The 21,459-nt window shown below is 42.8% G+C and overlaps 1 protein-coding gene across 1 annotated transcript in view; it reads left to right on the forward strand.

Annotated features, from left to right (window-relative positions):
- Positions 1–21,459, forward strand: part of scrib (scribble planar cell polarity protein) — a 113,912-nt gene that overhangs the window by 41,684 nt on the left and 50,769 nt on the right. Inside the window, exons 2-14 of the mRNA XM_083777743.1 lie at positions 2,488–2,605; positions 5,757–5,835; positions 6,913–7,002; positions 7,895–7,951; positions 9,271–9,334; positions 12,344–12,418; positions 12,828–12,972; positions 14,851–14,969; positions 15,829–16,028; positions 16,357–16,523; positions 18,059–18,186; positions 18,747–18,872; positions 21,051–21,254. Coding sequence (XP_083633869.1) covers positions 2,488–2,605; positions 5,757–5,835; positions 6,913–7,002; positions 7,895–7,951; positions 9,271–9,334; positions 12,344–12,418; positions 12,828–12,972; positions 14,851–14,969; positions 15,829–16,028; positions 16,357–16,523; positions 18,059–18,186; positions 18,747–18,872; positions 21,051–21,254 — 1,572 coding nt within the window. The remainder of the gene's footprint in view (positions 1–2,487; positions 2,606–5,756; positions 5,836–6,912; positions 7,003–7,894; positions 7,952–9,270; positions 9,335–12,343; positions 12,419–12,827; positions 12,973–14,850; positions 14,970–15,828; positions 16,029–16,356; positions 16,524–18,058; positions 18,187–18,746; positions 18,873–21,050; positions 21,255–21,459) is intronic.

Genomic DNA, 21,459 nt, shown 5'->3' on the forward strand with positions numbered 1-21,459 from the left:
ATAGACCTTAATAGTGTCGAATGTATGTACTAATCATGTATACTTAAAACATTTTACAAAATAGCCAATTTAACACGTGGTGCCCACTCGTCCTTGGTGCCCATCTATCCGTTTAATTTCCCCTGTATTTTCCAGTAAATTAGCTCTAGTGTTATTGACATGTAAACAAAATGCTTTTACAAAGAGAGCCATTCAGAATAGCCTGAGGTTTTTTAAGCTGAATAAAGGTTCAGCTTCCACGTTTTAGTCATGCTTGCTTGCGTGCGTGCCGCTTGTGTTCAGAAACCCTCCCGCTCCCCCAATATTGAATTCCCAGCTAAATTCCTGCCTCCAGAAAAGCTTAGGTTGGCATGTTCTCCTTTAGTCGTGTCCCTTGGTGTCTGAGAATTCTGATTGGACATCAACAAGGACAAGACAGTAGGTCCTCTGTGAGCAGCAGAACCCAATGCTGATTGAGGACTTATCCCATTAAATACGGGAACGCATCTGTGCCATTTTAGATTTTAACCACTTAACGTCTTAAACCATATGGTATCCTTTAGCTATTAAAAAATAGCAGATATACAATCTCGTAGCTCAATAAACTACAAGTCGTGAACATTTGTGCAAATCTTATTTCATATATATTTAAAGCAACCATTTTTTACTTTTACTAAACTTACTGAGATGGGGATCGGCGGACAAATGCATATCATTTTGGGGGGGGGGTCCTTGACACAAAAGTTTGAACATGCATTTTTTGAAAACGAAGGATTTAGAGGTATTTGTAGAATTGGCCTCGGGTCTTAATGGGTTAATCGCCTCATGGTATCAGCCTTCCGTAACCCCTCGTTGTCCTTCGCCGTCAGCCTGTCTGTCCGTGTCCATCTGAAAAGCGGAGGACACACGAATTTAATTTATTTCCTGAATGCCATGACCGTCCGTCCCCCCTTCGGTCCAACAAGCAGTCTCTTGTGAAAGCCACTTGGCACGACGCCGGTCACGGAACCCAGCGCTCTGCTCCTTCTCATCGAAAGCCACTTTGTTTGGCTGGCGTTACCATAGCGAGGAGGAGTGTATTTTGGCGAGGAGGGGTGGTCGTTGGAATGTGCCCCGTTTGAACATACAGGACACACTATTTTTTTTGTGTGTGTGTGTGTGTGTGTGTGTGTGAGACTGTGTGTGTGAGACTGTGTGTAGTGGTTTGTAGTTGTGTGATTAAGGCACTTTGATGTTCTTTCTGTGAAAATGAAACGGTTTTCCCCTGAACTGGTTTAAAGGTTCCCCACATAAATACTGAGTGCTCCTGGAATGAAGTTCTCAGTCGCCACGACTGATTTCAGTCATTTGGGTTCCATGTCTTCTATGGAAGCATGTCGCACACTGAAAATAGCCGATCTACAAGCTCACGTTGCGAGTCTTGCGACGTGTTGTGCGCTTCAGATCGGCAATTTTCGATCAATAGTCATATTAAGATTAAAGAGTATTTGAACGATTATAGAATACATGTGTAAAAGCATCTTCCATAAACATGAATGGTCGTCAAAGCAAAATGTAAAGCCTTAATCTGTGATTTATTTCAACTAGTTGGAGCAGCGACGTAGGTTTTACAATGTTAAAGGACCTATAACATAAAATTCAACTTTTTCCATTTATTTTGTGTTTTTGGGGCTCCCATATGTGTTTTCTATCCCCACAAATGACCAATTTTGAACAATCAGGCTTTCATATCATACAGGTGCTTTAATGGAAATTGCTCTCAGGAACAGCTCAACTGATTTTGGTCTCATCGTGATGTCATCAATGTCACCCTACTTTGTATAATTCCTCCTCTTCTTTAGTCTTCAGTTCCAAATTTGCATTTCCACTTTTTTTTACAATGTCCACCATTGTTGATTTTCCAAGTTGGCATGTAATGGAAACAAGCCTGGTTTTATCTAGCATCAGTATTATAATGACTCAAATATTAAATAATCTGCATATCAGCACCCCCACCACCTCCAGGACATTGTGGTACTTCATCTAAAACTGCTTTCAAAGTCCAGAAAGAAATGACAAGGACTGGTTATATCAGAGTGGTGATTGAGGCTCAAACCATTAGAAATAACTTTGAGGGACATAGACAATATGATCTTAAATATTAAAAGCAGTTTTAAAATCCATGTTATTTGCGCATTAATTAAAATACCTAAACATAAGTCATTTATTTTGCTTTTTGTACAGTAGAAATGTTGGCAAGCCATGAAGCAAAAATACATGCTCTCAAAAAGTAGATATACCAAAGGTAAAAAAGCCTGTGGTGTGGGGTTACAATACAGAATATGATGGGATGCATGGGAACTTTTTTCGATTTAGCCTGTGGTTGCCTGCGACTGTGGATCATATTGCCCCTCTCGCAGGAGTGCTGACCAGAGTAGCCTGTCGTGCTATAGGGGCTTTGCAATACATACAGCTGTTCGCTCTGTCTTGGTTTTAACATGGCGTGCCTCTCTCTGTGTCTCTCCACAGCCCTTCTTCAGACTCCTGAACCTACGGAAGCTTGGTTTGAGCGACAATGAGATCCAGAGACTCCCTCCAGAGGTGGCCAACTTCATGCAGCTGGTGGAACTGGACATCTCTAGAAATGGTGCACACACGTCATGCACCCACACAAACGCACACTCACATAGACACTAGAGATGTACAGATACATACCCCCCCCCCCCCCCCCCCCCCAGACACAATGCCTATTTGCTCAGACACTATGATGTACTACTATTATCCATTCATTGTCAATGGGAATTTAAGACTAAGTTTGTGGATGGTGGAGTCGGACACTGGTTCTAAAAGTGGGGTTCTGCTTCTGGGACCATTTGGGCTCCTTGAGGGGGTTCTAAATGGACCCTTTCCATTTGTACACACTCGAGTTATGGGGGTTTGAGAACCACTAATCTGGGGTGGCAATTTAACTTGCAGCTACAAGTTAGTAAAATACTCAGTAAATAGCACAGTAAGAGTATGAAACAGTAGTGCAACATCAACATCAACAACATCAACAATTTCGTATTTCGAATGCTTCGAAATACGATATAATTGATAAGCAATTATGCAGTATTGGCAGCTTTTCCGATACTGGTATTGGAAACAACTGTACCACAAACACACACAAACATAAACACAAATGCATGGTTTGTGAGCTGCTGTTATTATTATTGCGTATTATAAGCGTTGCTTATTGCTTTTCTAAAACGGTTACAAACATAGCAATATTAACATCATAAAACTATTCCTAGGCCCAGGCCGTAGCGTAACGGTCTGGGCACCGGACTGGTAATCCAGTCGCAGTGTGCCGCGGGTTCGACTCCCGGACCCGACACGGCCTTTACTGCATGTCATCCCCCCATCTCTCCTGTTTCCTGTCAGCCTACTGTCTGTCCCTTCAAAAATCAATAAAAGGCGTAAGCCGCAAAAAAATATCTTAAAAAAAAAAAACTATTCCTAATTCACAAAAGTAGTTACACTTTGCGCCGACCATAGAGAGCCACTTCCTTGTTTACTCAGCCAGTCCAGCCAGCCTGTGTGTTTACGACAAACTTTTTCCAGAACAGCTGTTCTCAGTGACAGGGGATAAGGAGGCACTTGCTGTATTTACAAGACTGCATTGTGCATTCCCATGCATTCACAGTCCTATGAATGCAGGCGGTGCTTAGACGCCCCCGCACAGTCAGGGTTTGTAAGGAAATCAAGCGCTCCCCTTCCCTAGTTCAGCTACAGAGATGCGGGATCACTGTAACGCACCTGGGATTGATATAAACTGATTTAAGGTGTAGACTATCATGAGATTTAGTACGTGGTCTAATCGGAAAGTTAGTGGGAAGTATTGGGACTAGCCATTTTAGAATGCTCATTTTAACGTGTCAAAAGCCTCACGATTAACGCATGCTCATTTTAACATGTCAAAAGCCTCACGATTAGCACATGCTCATTTTAACATGTCAAAAGCCTCACGATTAGCACGTGCTCATTTTAACCCATTTTGGGCGGGAACCCGTTTTGGTGTTAGCATTATGTTATGCTTTAGCTATTGAAAGATAGCAGATCTACAAGCTCGTAGCGCACTACGAGCTTCATCACGGAGGTTGAGGGTTGAAATCCACCGTGGGTGCATTGGGCTTTGTCCAACGTATTCCTATGTCCTGGGGTCGGTCAGCAGGGAGTGAAAACACAAATTGGGGAGAAATAAAAAAATGTGTCAACCCATTTAGACCTGAGGATGATTCTACAAATGTCTTCTAAATCATGAGTTTTCTTGAAAAACCCATGTTTCTATGTCAGTCGTTCTCAAACATTTTCATTTCAATGACCCCCAAAAATATGTGTAATTGGCCGCCGACCCCCGTCTGAAAATATGTTGTTCCAGGGATCCCAAGAAGCAAAGATTTGAGTTAAAAACGCTCGCCCTGAAAGAATATATTCAAAGATTTGTGCCACATTTTTCACTTAGACCTACAAGCTAAGTGCCACGCTACGAGCTTGTAGATCTGCTATTTTTCAATAGCTAAATCATAGCATAATACGTAAAACACCAAAAGGGGTTCCCGCCCAGAATGTGTTAAAACAAGACGTGTATCAGTTTAGTGTATGCATGGAAAACCATCCACCAGCATCTCAAGTGAGACCTGCTTTATTTAGAATCCGCTGTATTGCATTCTGCAACTCAGCAGCAGACGCACACACATGCACACAGATGCACACACACACATGCACGCAGATGCATACTCTGTGGATGTATATAGCGTTTGTCCTCTCACTGTCCTTGTTCAATGCAAATTGATATATAAGTCTATAGTGTGGTAACAAGTAAGTAACAGGAAGAACTGGCCCGGTGAGGCATCTGTCCTATATGGATATCACCAAGTGCCAGTGACAGCAGTGTCTGCACTGTGCAGCATGCTTATAAAGCCCAAGCCCATCTGTCTTTCTGCCTCATGGGAGATGGCAACAGAGGGGACCGTGTCTTTGATTTGCCAAAGATGCTTATGACAATGAACATTTGGTAATTTCTTTGCAGGGTGGTACTGCTGCCATGCTGGCGCCACACCCACCCTCAGTTTGTCTCTCATTGTCTAGACAATGATTAGACCACCTGATTGGCAATGCTGTTAATTGTTGATAACATTTACATCACTTTTTACTTGCATAGAGATCACTATTGGCTGTCTAATAATGATTGTATGATGCATACAATTTGACTTAACATGAGTAAGCAAAGTAAACTGTCTATTAAAAACATTTAGAATCAGTGTTGTGACTCAGTAATCTAGGATCATAGGCAAACCAAGAAGAACCTCTCCGTCTAAACATAATATAATGTATAATAATGTACATCGAATGCCAGATCAAAAAATTAACCTGGCATTTGACTCTAAATAACCTGCTATCTAAATGACATTAAAAACCTTTTCATAAGACTGCATGCCATGGTCATTGGGGCTAGGGCAAGTGCTACGATACTAAAGTTTGAATTGTTGAACAGTGTGAATACAGTACATGGCACAGTGAGGGGAAAACAAGAGGCAGCGTCTCCCTGTACGTACTGTATGCCCTTCTTCTGTTCCCTGCCTGCTCCTTCCCATCTGGTGGCTATTCTTATTATAAGGGAACGTGAAATGATTTTCTCTATAGAATGTGACCAGCACCGCCACCACCCCCCGTCTCTTCCCTGTTCCTCCCATCACGTCTTCAGTCCACCATGCTGACTTATCACCCCCCCCCCCCCTTCTCCTTTTTCCTTGCAGACATTCCTGAGATCCCCGAGAGCATTAAGTTTTGTAAGGCATTGGAAATCGCAGACTTCAGCGGAAACCCCCTCTCCAGGTAAAGTGGAATGGAACAGCCCATATCTCCTCTCAGCATTGACACTCTACGGAAAATGGGGGTGGGGGGGGGTGGGGGTCTTATATATTTTATATCCCACTCTCCCACTCTCTAGTTTGGTGTTCGATGACCTGTTTATGAGCTACTATGGGTTATGTGTGTGCATGTATTGTGTGTGTGTGTGTGTGCGCGTGTGCGTGTGCTGCTTAAACCTGTCATGTCCTATAAAAGCCTCCTTAGACATCTTTATTCAAATTATTTAAATATACAGTCCAGAAAATATGATCAATTGGTATCAACTTTATTGTCACATCACAGTTTTACGAGTAAAAAAAAGTGGATGGAATTCGTTTTAGTTAAATTCATTTTAGTTTTTAGTTCCCATCGTGTCATTTTCCCCAAGAACTACAGGAAGGCAAGAAGAGAGAGTCATACATTGTGATTCCTCCTCTGGTCAGTTGTCAAGTAATTTCACCAACTACGTATACCGATTCGTATTCACAGTTTAACAGAATGAAAAATATCATACTGCGTGTGTGTGTGTGTGTTGTCTAATTTCAACACCTTTCATGACTAATTATGTGTAAAAAGAGGCCGCTGGCTCTGATGCGATTATGCAGTGGTGAGTGGTCCATGAGCAGCACGCCTCTAGGAGAAGCATTGACTTTGGTGTGCCAGTGTGTGTGCTGTTCTGTGACCCAGACATTACTCTGTATGTAATGGAAGTGTCAAGCTAAAGCCAACAAGGGGAAGCCCCCTCTTTAAACCCCCTCTCCCCATTCAACTTCCCCCTATAGAAGAGCATTGGAACTCTTGGCAGGAGTCTGGAGAACACTTTTGCAGATGGAACTTTTTCCACATGGGTTGATCGTCTTCGTCCCTCGTAAAGCCATTCCATACATGTATTTGGGTTTTGGGATCCTTTGGGATTTTAACAATCCCGATTCCTTAACGATTCCCTCTCAACGGTCCCGATTCTTTAACGGTTAACTTTAACGATTCCTATGTATTCCTGGGTCCTGCGATTCCTGATCCCAAGTTCCCAACCCTTTTCCAACCTTCCGTTCTCTTCCTCAGATTGCCGGACGGTTTCACTCAGCTCCGCGCGTTGGCTCACCTGGCGCTCAACGACGTGTCCCTGCAGACGCTGCCCAACGACATCGGAAAGTATGTTAAACCTTGGAGTGTAGATTAAAAATCTATATTTTATACTTTGTCATAAAATATGTAACATTTTCACCTTCAAATCTAAGATCCTGTAGTCTTGCAGTGCTAGAGTCGACTTTTTTCATTTTCTTTTTTGCCATGAAAGTGGATTTGCATCTCTTAGCAAGCACACATGGAATCATTTAAATTAACATATCTTTATTCAGTAAGGAAACGTTTCCATATGGCCAGTAGTAGGCTGATATTACATAATTGGTTGTGAAAGCTATGATGATTTAATGTGCAGCGCTACAAACGGCGAGCCCGGCTTGTGAGGGGTTTTAATTCCGTAGCCCAGCGGGATCTTAGACAGACTGAGCTCTTGGCCCATTGGCTCTGGGCTCTCTGGGCCTGCTGTGATCAGGCAGATGGAGGCGCCCCTCACACTGCCAAGGCTGCCCAGACAAACAGACCCTCCCTCCATCTGACTGACTGCTGAACCCTCGTTTATATTTTGTCGCACGATGGCATTTCTCACTGAAAATACATTATATTCAAGTCCTCAGGGTTTTTGGTGTTATCCTTTTTAGCATTATTGTATAACTGTACGTCTGTACTTTTTTGCAGTCTGTTAATAACGTATTCAATGAATCAAAAATGCATAGCGACAGTGGACTGGAGATCTGTTATTTTCAGTGAGCAAAGCATTAATACCTCTCCTCCTCTACCATGTCTTCTCTCCCCATCCATTCCATCCACCCCCCACCCTGCTTCCTCCTGTTCAACCCCCCTCCCCTTCCCCCCCATCACTTGTTCTATTGCCAATCCTCTTTCCTTCCCGTCTTTTCTTTCTTGTCTCTCCTCGCGCCAACCCCTCCTTCTCCACATCCTGTCTGTCCTCTCTTCATCGCAGCCTGTCCAACCTGGTGACGTTGGAGCTCAGGGAGAACCTGCTCAAGTCCTTGCCTGCGTAAGTGTCCTCGCGCTGGGAGGGAGCTAACAAGACGTTGGTGCCGATTAACACGCTTTGTGTGCCCTCACAACACTTTCAAAATAGTGACCCAGGGTGCCCAATGTTATTTAAGTGTCAGAGCTTGTTTTCAATAACACAACATTTTGCTGCCTCCTGGTTTATGTGACATTTAGAAACAGGTGGTACGCAGGACGGTTGAGTGCTTTCCAACGAGCGCTTCCAAACTCCAACACGCCATGCTGCAATGTTTTGCCACTCAGTCTAGATGAGGGGGGCGTGTCCTGATGGGAAAATCATGCATGTGCATAGTCTAGTCTATACCTTCAACAGGCAGCCTCTGTAGACATTTTTAAAGCACAGCTCAAGACCTACTTCTACACTCTTGCTTTTAGTTGATCTTTTAAATTCATGTCTTCACTGTATTGCATTACTTTTCTTTGCCTTGCCTTTCTTTAACTTTTTTCTCTATAATTTGCTCTGTAAAGCATTTTGAGCTGCATTTCATGTCATGAAAGGTGCTATACAAATAGTTTTATTATTATTCATTATTATTTTTTAATTTGAATCCTGAAAAGTGACAGTTTTGGACAGAGACGATATACTGTACTTCGTTGATCGTACCATGCCCCCCCTGCCTTTTTCCCTCTACTCCAAATCTTGTTGGTGAAAATAGAGCTTGTAACTCTACAAGCTCACAGCGCAATCCATTGTGAGCTTTTAGATCTGCTGTTTGCCTGTTTGTTGGCCAAGTATACTGTATACTTGGCCATGCGCCGAACAGCTGTTTCCTAGTTACTTGCGCAAGCAGAGCGTGCAAGTACTAGTTTCGTCCAGGACGATATTCCATAGTAGTAAGCCATTTATGGCCTACTAGTGTGCAACAAGCAAGTAGGCACTCGACAGAGTGCAGTTCTAGTTTTCACTATTTTTATATAATATAATATAATCACATGCCTGAAATTAGGCACGCCAGGCTTAAAGTGTTTGCTACTGTAGCTCAACAACAGATATGATCACGAGGGCATGACATTGATTCACCCCCTGTAGCCTGTATAACCACCTGTCATACGTACGTGAATGTGACAATTGTCTGTGGCAGAGCATTCACAACGAACAAAGTGGTTGTCAGCGGCGCTTGTCGATATCTTTAGCAGCGCGGTGTTTTCACAGAAACATTCCTTGCATGTATTATTTACACAAGTGAATGAATGGCATGCTGTAGCTTCATGTAGAAGGACATCCGGCTTGTTGTTGGCTTGTAGTGTGCATGTCTCTGAGTGATTCACTGTGGTGTTTCTGTGTCCGTAAATATGCAGGTCACTGTCTTTCCTGGTGAAACTGGAACAGCTGGACCTCGGCAGCAATGAACTGGAAGTTCTGGTAAGGCCCGACAGCTCACACAACCCCATCCACAACCCCCCCGCCATTTTCACAACACGGCACGCACACACTGTCTTGCGCACATTTCCATACGTGACTCGTTTTCTCTAGCGCTCAGGCCATGCAAACACAAAAACACCATACTTCACATTTGCATATACACACACGCACCCCAAAATAAAAACATGCCCACTAACGCGGAGCACAAACATCTCGCATTTCCGCTATGAAGCCTATGATCTGTAACCATGTATTTATACCCCACCAATCTGGGAACGCATTGACAAATGAAGGAGAAACGGCACCCTCTTAACAGTCTGTCTCGAGAGACTAATGCAGCGGTACCAGTCTGCCAGGCCCAGGTTCTGTTCTGTACCCAGGAGGAGCATCAGGGCTGGTTTAAGACGTGGTGGAAAGTAACTGAGTACATGTACTGTCAAGTTCAATGTTGAGGTATTTTATACTTGATTATTTCCAAACTATTATTTCAAAATCTTGGATTACAAATTAACTTTGTAGATTTGGATTATTGGAAAACATGCATTAAAGACTTAGCCCTATGTGTACTTTATGAAAATTGCATTTCTACAAGTTCACGTGTGAGCTTGTAGATTTTCAAAAAAAAAAAAAAAAAAAGTGAACTGGGATATTCTGCGTAATGACTACCAGTACTTTTTTTTCAAGTAGATTTTGACGCCAATGCTTTTGAACTTTTACATTTTGAATACCTGACTTTTACTACTACAGTTTCTACATTGTGGTACTGATACTTCTACTCAAGTACAAACTCCTTCACTGGCTTTAAGCCTGGGAGTGCCCGGCTGTCTCAATAGCAGCACAGGGTAAACAATGTGACTGTGACCTGACACAAGGGCGGAGGCTGAGTAAACACTTTACATTACATCATGCTCTGAAACCCGGCCTGCCTGCCTTTCTGTCTGTCAGTTATATGCAGTACTGACTACTGACACTCTGCCCAAACACTCACATTGAAATTTGAGCTAATTTACAACCACAAAAATTCTACAGTTTATATGTAGTATAATACTTCTACTTAAACGTTTTAAGTAGAAGTATCAATACCACAAATGTAAAAGTTTACCAAGTTTACTTGAGTAAAAGTACACATGTATTGCCATCAAATTATACAGTGCCAAAAGTAAAATTACTCCTGCAGAATATCCCATTTCACAAGTTTGCAAATGTCTAAAAAACCTTTTGATCTACAAGCTTGAAATGCATTGCAACGTCCAAGTTCAATTCGCCCAAGTTTAAGCGCCAGTCGCTTCTGCTTTGGAATGGGGGGGCAGATCAACATATGGAATTAATTCTGTACTGGCCATACAGTATATGGAGCGCGTCTTGAGTGTACGGAGTTTGAGGTCAGATCAATATATGGAGATCCCTAGATCTCCATATATTGAGTGTACAGTGTTTGATGAGGGCCCAGGTAGGGCCGGGCCTTAATTTTCGGGCCTGTAGTGTTCGCCGGCTGCCGGGCTGCACTAAGGGGCAGGCCAGTCTAGAGTATGAATGGACAGGTATAAGTCAAAAGGGAGACATCAAAGAGGAAGGATGGATGGGGAAGGATCAACATATGGAATGTCAGAACAGGTCAGCTGTAAGGGTTTGAGGTGAGATGTAGAGTTTCTGGACAATATTGATGACATCAGGGATCTCCATATTTGGGCTTAATATTGATAATAATAATAATATCTGGGACTTATATAGTACTTTTCATGACACTCATGACGCTTTACATGTGTGGGGGCCAGGGGGGGAACAGGAAAAAGGACAACTTTATTAGAAAAAACTATTAAAAGAGTAAAACCAAGAAAACAGTGCAGATAACAAGTTTAAAAACACGTCAGCTTGGAAATGCGATTCTGAACAGGTGGGTTTTGATGACATCACATAATGTCACGAAGTATGACCATATATGATCATGCCTGGGGTGACCAACCATTAACCAAACCAACTGACGGGAAATGCACGATTTCATAGTTAACTGCGGCGACCTGTGGTCGCAACAATGAAATCTGAGCTAGCTATTGAGCCCCCTGTTTTTACAGTGGTTTTTATAGCAGCTGGTATCTCGCTGTTTGTAGGGGCCACTTCCGAAGCTTCATCAAAACAACTTTCTCCAAGTGGTTTTACTCTTCCCTTTGAAACATTAATGTGATAAACTGATTAAGTCTGTGGTCTGGTCTGTGGTCTGGTCGGTGCACCGGCGGCTTTTATGACCTTCAATTTCCTGCACTTTTAACCAATGCCCCTGAGAGCTACAGCCGTGCGCAAGAAACCACGCTGCCAATTGCATCGATAAAACATCCATGTTCAACAGAGGGACAAAATTAAAAAGGAAAAGGGAATGGCTGGAAAATGGAAATTAATTAGAGCGACAGAGAGATAGAGGAGTGTGTGTGTGTGTGTGTGTGTGTGTGTGTGTGTGTATGTGTGTGCGTCAATTTAACAAAGGTGCAGACGATCAGAAATCAGCAGATAGTTATCGACGTTTGCACTACTCTATGCTGAATTGAAGTGGTCTCTGTCCCAGACTTTTTTTTTCTCTCCCTGGAAATACCTGCCGTTGTTGTCGATCGCATCGAGAGTGTTTTGGCTACATCAAGCTACTTCAGCTACAACCGGGATAGCATCCGGTCCGTCGCTAAATGTGCGCTGCTGCTATAAATCGCTGGGCGCTATGATTTAATGGATTAAATAACGCCGGGTGTTCAGGGTGTTAAGAGTTTACATAAGTGCATGCATAAACTTTCCTTAATGATTATATCTGGTTTCAGTATTTATTTATGCATGTCTTCAAAGGCCGACAACCACCGTTCCTGAATGCTTTGTTTGTCTAAAAGAGTCAACGAGGCTGTGCGTGCGGCTGTTCCCACTGTATTTCAGCACCCTGAGCCACTTAATCACCTGCAAAGATAACACAAACATGGCCTTTTGTTTGCTCTCTCCTCTGTCTCTCTCCTCTCCTCTCCTCTCCTCTGCTAGCCTGATACCCTTGGTGCTCTTCCCAACCTGAGGGAACTTTGGCTGGATCGTAACCAGCTGTCCTTGTTACCACCTGTGAGTAATGAGTACACACACCATCCTCGTCAAAAAGGGGTGGGCTGGGGGGGGGTTGTCCTTTTATGTGTCGTCGAGTACAACTGGTGGAAAATGTTCAACTACTACCCTTTTTCACTGAAATAAACCTATGATGACTGAAACTATAACTAAATATATTCCACGGCCAGAATACATATTCAACGTTGGGGTTTCTGACAAGAAAACGTTTAAGAACCGTTGTACTGAATCACTGTGGGGATAATGTGTGTGTGTGTGTGTGTGTGTGTGTGTGTGTGTGTGTGTGTGTGTGTGTGTGTGTGTGTGTGTGTGTGTGTGTGTGTGTGTGTGTGTGTGTGTGTGTGTGTGTGTGTGTGTGTGTGTGTGTGTGTGTGTGTGTGTGTGTGTGTGTGTGTGTGTGTGTGTGTAGGAGCTGGGGAACCTGCGGAGGCTGGTGTGTCTGGACGTGTCAGAGAACCGGCTGGAGGAGCTGCCCTCGGAGCTGAACGGTCTGCTGGCCCTCACCGATCTGCTGCTTACACAGAACCTGCTGGAGATTATCCCAGACAGCATAGGTCTGTTAGTCTCCTTATTCTCACACTACTAGGGTTATATGTAGGAGTTTTTGTACCATTTATTACGTTTCTCTTTAATTTCTCGCTAGTCCCCAGTGTGTAGCATGCCCACACACATTTCTCAACTCTCAAAAGTTATGTTTTGTTTGCTGACGTCTGTCTGACTGACTATCTGTATCTACCCATCATTATTAATTATATATATATTTTTACAAGTTGAACAGGGAGGGAGATAGGGAGACGGGGGGATATAGAATCTTCTATCTTTGTCGGAAAAAAGCTCACCATCCATCTTAAACCCACCTCGGTTTTCCTCTCATACAGAGCCCTCACCACCTGGATAATGTAGTTCCATTGTCTGCAAGAAGTGCAGATTCAGGCCCTTCGTCCACGTTGCTGTCAACAGACTGCAGTCAGTGTTGATGAAGTAGACCGTTGGGCAATGCCATTGTATGCCATAGCTGTGCTATTGGATACTGTGCAGGGCTCAAGAAGGATGGCACTGCCCTCTAGTGGAGAAGTAATGTCAGTGAGCCATATAGGGGGATAGGCCTGCTCTAAATGTCGCAGACAGCTTAGCAACTGACTAGAGCTTACTGCACATATATAGATTATCCTCCTAGGCCTTGTCATTGCAAGAGGTTATCCCACTGAGGGCTGGTGTATGCGTCACAGCCCGGGGATGGTTTCAGAGGTCTTTGATGAATGTCCAGGCGATCACTTACCCATAGCCTTATTCAATCACAAAGTAATGTGAAAGACAATGGCATTCGTTGAACACATTGAGTTGTCCTGATTGCTTAGCTACTGGTGTATCAGCCGCAGGGCCTAAACTGTTATCACGCCTATGGGCTAATACCAGTAAGACACCCCCAGGCGGGTGCCGACAGACTGCTGGGCGAGCGCTGGCGCTTTATCATGGGGCGTCAGATCAACATGGAATGAATTCTGTACTGGCCATATATGGAGTGTTATTGAGTGTACAGCGTTTGATGAGGTCAGATCAACATATGGAATGTCAGAACCGTTCAGCTCCATATATGGAGATCTAAAGGTCGCAGTGGGGGCAGTGTCTTGAGTGTACAGGGTTTGATGAGGTCAGATCAACATATGGATTGTCAGAACAGGTAAGCTCCATATATGGAGATCTAAGGGTTTGAGGTCAGATGTAGAGTTGCTGGCCGGCTCCATGTATGCAGATCTAGGTGATGATCCAGTCTTCTCCATGTATGGCTATTTATGGTTTGATGAGTGTCACTGTTGTGATCTTCATATATGGAGACGGCCATATATGGATCGCCGGCGGGTGCAATGGCTGTTTACCTCTGAACAGCACTCAATAAATCAATAGAGACCTAATCAATCTGCAATTTCAATGTTGATTCTGCAGATTTTCCCCCTGGGGCTTAACAGGATAAAGGCCTACTATGTGATGAGGTTTATAATGTTCCACTTGTGTTGATACAGAAACTATAGTAAAATACGCACATCACTTCGTGGAGGTGCTGGGTTCAAAAAGTAACATATGAAAAGAGAAGGGAACCCCCGCACACTCATATGCTCCAAACGACATTTTGAGCCAAGGCTCTTCATCTGGTCAAACCAGATTTGACCAGACGGTGTGTGAATGGGTGAATATCTAGCCTTGGATAAAGGCGCTATATAAATGCACCATTTACCATTTACCATTCACCTGTTTGATTCCCATTGCTGCACGTTCCTCCAAACACCACTGATTTTGAATACAGAACTCATCCGTTTTTAAGACTTGAGACTTGTGTCAAATGTAAAGTGCAATATGAATCAAATGTATTCTAATTAACTTTTATCGATACTCAGTACCATGTTGTTTCATGACACACAATGTGTTATTTGCAGGCTCTTTGAAGCAACTGTCCATCCTGAAAGTGGACCAGAACAGGCTGACACAGCTCACAGATTCCATAGGAGAGTGTGAGAACCTGACAGAGCTGGTGGTCACAGAGAACCTCCTACAGGTAAGCTCTATACTGCACCATATTGGAGCGGAGGAAAATGAAAAGAAAACTCATTGCGATATTTAAAATATAATATAAAGCTTAAAGTTTACTTCTTTAAGCTTTATATTTTATTTTAAATATAGCAATGAGTTCCGGATAAGCGGTTGAAGATGGATGGAAGTTGGATGGAAGTTTACTTTAGTATTCTTGTAGTTTTGTTTAGAAGCTATGAACTACAGCTGCACATCTATGACCGATAAGTCCGCTACCTTTTTCAATCTATAGCTAAATCTCTCTGAAAATAGGAGATCTGCAAGCTCAAATGTTGCGATGTGACGCATTGATGGGAGTTTGTACATCTATTATCTATGCTTTTTGAGTGGTGCAACCACTCCAAGGAACAGCTTTGTCCGTGTCCGCCTATGTGTTCACGTGTTCACCTATGTGACTATGAGCATCATATAATGAGTACCAGTAGGGGCGCTGTTTGCCAGAAACAGAGAGAGAGAGACAGTGCTGCACTTGCTTGCAGTTGCTTGCTAATGAGAGAGAGAGAGAGAGAGAGAGGAGGGAGGGCATTGTGGTTAAACACAGACTTTTTTTTGACACACCGCATAGTAAAGTTTGTTGCACACCAAAAATAGCAGATCTTCAAGGTTGCAGGTCTGCTATTTTCAGCGTGTGACCTGCTGTGCAACCAAGTATAAATCAGGCATAATAAAACTAGGACAAGTAAGATCGTTCTGTAAAGATGAATTTTTCATTTCATCTTTCATTTAATTTTTGATAATGGCTTCTCCCTCTCTCTCTGTGTGTCTGTTTGTGTCTTTAACACTACATTCGGTGTATTGTCGTTCTCTCCCACACACAAACGCAGACACTGCCTCGCTCCCTGGGCAAGCTGAAGAAGCTGACCAACCTGAATGTAGACCGCAACCGGCTGGGCAGCGTGCCCGACGAGCTGGGCGGCTGTGCCAGCCTTAATGTCCTCTCGCTGAGAGACAACCGCCTGAGTAGACTGCCAGCAGAGCTGGCCGACGCCACCGAGCTCCATGTGCTGGACGTGGCTGGAAACAGGTAACCTCAACTAAACGCCTCTAAACGGAAAGCGGCTATCTGTTTTTACAGGAAACACTTAAGTGGTTTCTGTTTTCACAGAAACCACTTAAAACCAAAATGTTCATTTTTCAGGAAATGGAAAATATTAATTTGTTCAGGAAATGAAGAAAACCGTATATTTTGAAAACAAAGCAATACTGCCTCATGAAATTTGTTATTGTGACTGTTTATATGTTGTCAGATACTTGCATGAGAGGTGGTGGAGTTCTGCTACAGTAGCCATTTCATGTCTGTGTCGTTCCCCCCCCCCCCCCCCCCTATTCATGGACCTCTTTCCTCTGTCCAGATTACAAAACCTGCCTTTCTCCTTGGCCAACCTCAACCTGAAGGCCATGTGGCTGGCAGAGAACCAGTCCCAGCCCATGCTCAAGTTCCAGACAGAGGATGATGAGAGGACGGGAGAGAAGGTGTTGACCTGCTACCTGCTGCCCCAGCAGCCCTCCCCCAGCCTGGGTGAGTACTGTAGGAGGGCTGGAGAATAAAATCCATTCATAGATCAATTGCGATGCGGAAATGGACGATTATTATCATTTTTGTATCTTGTTACAGAATTCATGTTGTTTCTTTTAAAGAAAGCTGCTTAATGTGTAGTGAAATAAAATATAATGGAAGTAAATTAATCTGTTTGTATTATGGATCATTAGAAAGTAGGCATGTAACTATTCACTCAACTCACGATACGATTCGTATCACGATATGAGGTTCACAATACGATTTTTCACGATATTTTAAACATAAATATATATTTTTATTTTTTTTATATAATTTATCTTCCCCCCCCCCCCCCCCCGAGCTTTTTCAAAATTTCTATTTAACTACATTGCAAAAGAAGTAGCATTACTTTTGACAGTGCAGTTCAACATTATTGCCTTCCTTGATCATCAACGACCATCACCTGGGCACAGTCACAGACACACAGCTCTACTGAAAGTGACTGCATGGAATCATTTCTGTAAAATTACTTAATTTCTGTGCAACAACTGTAAACATGCTTTCTTGTTTAGAACCTAGCTCGAGTTAACATGTAAAAAAAGCTTTCTTTGCTCATCTTAGGATAGATGTAGACCTATTTGACAGTGCAGGAACATAATTGCCTTCCTTCCTTGCATGCATCAATGACCATAACCTGGGCACAGACACACAGCTTCCTCTACAGTGCTCTACTACTGAAAGTGACTCAGTCTAATTTTTCTCCAAAAGCACTTGAATATGATGGAATATGATTCAAGCTCACATTTCATATCACACACACCATAAATCACTAGCCCCCCACCCCTTTCCCCCCCTTTTTTTGGAAAATCGATTTTTTTATTTTTATAAATCAATTAGTATCGTCGGGATTAATATTGATATATCGATATACGATAATACGACATATCGTTACATGCCTATTAGAAAGCACTGGGTTTATTACTCCCACAGTGAGGGGGAAATAAATCATGTATTGGAATCGAGATGCATCCTGATGCATCTGTAATCGATTTATAATCGAATCTTAGCCCTCGGAATCGAATTGAATCAGTACCTACTACCTAGAGATTTCCGGCCCTAGTGAGTAGTAGGAGTAGTATTTAAAATGGTAAATGGTGCATTTATATAGCGCCTTATCCAATGCACTTTGTTGTTCAGCTTTAATTATTTAGAATTTTGTGTTGTTATCATCCTCCTGCCTGTGTCACCATGAGACGTTTCCATGGATTAACCCATTTTGGGCGGGAACCCCTTTTGGTGTTAGCACTATGTTATGCTTTAGCTATTGAAAAATAGCAGATCTACAAGCTCATAGCGTGCCACAGAGTGGCGCGCTACGAGCTTGTAGGTCTGCTATTTTAGAAAAATCGAAGAACGACTGACATAGAAACATAGCTTTTTCAGAAAACTGTCATTTTCAAACAGACATTTTTAGAATCTGATCTCAGGTCAGAATGGTCAGTTCTCAGTGGTTTGATCCCTGCGTCCAACGTGCCTCTGTCTGTCTCCCTCTACAGAGAACCTGCTTCAGAACAGTGTGGACGACGTCTGGACGGACAGCAACCTGAACAGAGTGTCGGTCATCCAGTTCCAGGAGGAGACGAAGGCCGAGGAAGAGGACGATGAGGCCGCTGCGGAGCGCAGGGTGAGGACCCACAGTACTTCAAAGTCACTTTTCATCTATGCACTCTTGTTTTTGTTTGTTTTTTTACTTGTATTCATATTTCATGAGACAAAACATAAGACAAGCTAATAGACATATGCTGCCAGACATCATCTTGTATAAGACAAATGCTGTTTTAAGTAAACATTGTGGGAGTAACATTGGGCAATAGAGAATAAAAAAAGAATAAGAGATTTTATGTCTTTCAAACATTTTCAGTTGTTTTGCATAAACTTCTCTAAATCCGGATGACGCTGTAGCACTCACAGGGTTGGTGCCTTGCATGGTTCGCCATCAGTGTGAATGTAATGCACAATCTTTATAAAACGCCTGGGATAAAATCGCTATATAAATGCAGTTAATGCACCATTTACCACATCACATCTGATGATCAATACATGTCTTCACACTTCATCTTTCACAGTTCGCTGTCATTGCCCTACAGGAACATCTGCTTTATGTTTGACAAGAAGGAATTTACAAGTCTGGTCAGGTCTGTACTGAATTATATCTCTAATATAAATGTGTTGTTTTCACCCCAGGGCCTTCAGCGCAGAGCCACACCCCACCCCAGTGAGCTGAAGGTGATGAAGAAAGTGATCGAGGAGAGGAGGAATGAAGCGTACACATCCAAACCTGACGGGGATGCAGAGTCCATTGACCCACAGGTGCAGTACACAGAATATCACATCTTGTTATGTCTGGGTGTTATGTCTGGGTTGTCCCCGGAGCCGGAAATGACCACCAGTCAAATGGTCTTTGACTGTGGCTGGTCATTTTAACCCTTAGTTAGGACGATTATGACATTTTACTTGACAATTCACTGTCAACTGATAAATCATAAATTTAATAAATTACCATCCACTGTCAGTTTTATTTTTTATTCATAGAAGACATACACTGCGATTGCACCCTGACTATCCTGCTACCCTAATAGACAGGGGGTACACGAGCACATGGCCGTTTATCCGTCCTATATCTCCGACCGAACCACACTTTTACCACACATCTCTCTATGCAAAATAATTTCTGCACGCTCCCAGAATTAACATAGGCTACATTGCATTTAGTCAAATGTCTTATTTACTTTACAAATATGACTTTTGTGAAACACGCTGTTGTTGCGCAAGCTCAACAGCCTAGTGTGATAGTGTGTTTTGGACAAACAGGCTAGGTGTTGATTTGGGTCAAATGGAGTCCATATGGCTAAAGATAAATGAACACATGACATCGGTGGGAGAGGAGTTATTGTGTGTTTTGGACAAACAGCGTGGTGTTGTTTTGTGTCAGCTGAAGCTTCATGTGTTTGGGTTCGAGCGCCTCAGTGTGGCCGTATAGGTCATGTGCAACCTCTTCCAGAGAGAGATGGAGACACTAAATCTCAGCTGGAGAAACATGTTTGCATGCATGCATCGCTGCCTTGCATGCTGTGTGCTACTGTTGAGTTTGTCACTCACTTTGACTGATTTATGGCATTGTCTTTCTGTTAAAATCCAACTATGTTAATTTAAGAACTCTGGACATATTAGGTCATTGTTTATTAACTGTGCACACGTGTAGCCTATTGTATGTCAGACTGTATGTCTGTCACCCCACAGTCACAATCCTTTAGTAATTAGGCTGTGGAAATATTCACACTACTTTTACAATGCGTTGTCAACACGTGCTGAGTTGACAAAGATTGACAGATTTCGGAGAAGACTGATAGTTTATCCTTTAGTAATTAGGCTGTGGAAATATTAACACTAATTTTGGATTTGCAGGCCCGGCGCCACGGGGGGTAAAGGGGGTATATAGTTACAGACAAAACAATGGTACATTTCCAGCCATTCAATTAAATTCCATTGCTTGAAAGGGAGGAAGTAAGGATGCATCTTAATACAGGATGCAGCAGCTGAGCAGCATCTTAATGATCTCCCATCTAGAACTGGAAAAACAACATTCCTGACCTATAGGCCATCCTTGGGGTGGGGAGGGGTGCTAATGTCATTGTTGCAGTGGTCAGGGTGCTTAAGTGGGCAGCTACTGTAACTAGCCTATTTATTTGTTTGTAAAAATGTCAATAATAAAATATATGTATTTTTATATTTAGCAATTTTGGAATCCATGTAATAATAACAATCACAATAACAATACTACTAATAATAATCATAATAATAACAATAAGCTTCTTTGTAAACTCACTCATTTACAAACAAGCTCACATCAGAACAATAATCCATGTAATAATAACAATAATAATAACAACAATAATAATAACAACACTAATAACAGTACAGTACAGTACAGTACAGTACAGTACAGTACAGTACAGTACAGTACAGTACAGTACAGTACAGTACAGTACAGTACAGTACAGTACAGTACAGTGCAATGCAATACTAAGGAGTGCAGTACAGTACAATACTAAGGAGTGCAGTACAGTACAATACTAAGGAGTGCAGTACAGTACAAAGGGGTACAGTTCAGCACTCGCATCGCCCTCCCGCTATTGCCTTCTTCCCATTTGCCATGCATCGAGGATGAGCGGGCCGCAGGCCCGCGAAATTCTAGTTGATATAATCACAGGACTGTCCATAAAAATGTTTTATTGTATCTGAGTGCAAGTTTGCCACATGTATGTCCCTAAACAGTGCATCAGTGACACTAAAGTGAAAGTGAATGACTAGTGACATACTTAATCAATTGACTTCTACAGGGTGGCAAGTTAGCTGTGCCACGCAGAATAGGGCAGGTTACCATGTTTTCACATCCGGGTCACTCACTCCCAGACCGCCATTGTAAGAAATGACTCGTTAGTTAGCAGTAGCTCACGGTGTTTATCTAAGTGGCATTTGGTTCCATAGGAGAAGCGTCTGAGTGGCCTGTCCAACCAGAGCCATGACTCCCAGGCCTCCAACAGCACCGTGTCGGCCAACTCTCATGAGGAGAGGCGGGGGGGTGGTGGTGTGACCATAGCAGCAGCTGCTACAGCAGCCGAGGACCAGCTAGACGGACACAACCACCCGGAGGAGGAGGAGCTGGACGAGATGGAGGTGGAGTACATTGAGGTCAGTGTTGGTTCAGAGTGACACTGTAAGTAGTATGATTACGTACTGCATTGACCCATTAAGACTTGGACTCTGTGTCACCTTAGCTTTTAAGCACCTTATTTTTGATGTAGATCAGCAGATCTGCTATTTCTTTTTAATCGTGAAAATGTGAGCTCATCTTTGAATATGTATTCTTTCACACACACCAAAAAATTGACCAAAA

Source organism: Protomyctophum parallelum (assembly GCF_964188405.1).
Source record: "Protomyctophum parallelum genome assembly, chromosome: 12".
Lineage (NCBI taxonomy): Eukaryota > Metazoa > Chordata > Actinopteri > Myctophiformes > Myctophidae > Protomyctophum > Protomyctophum parallelum.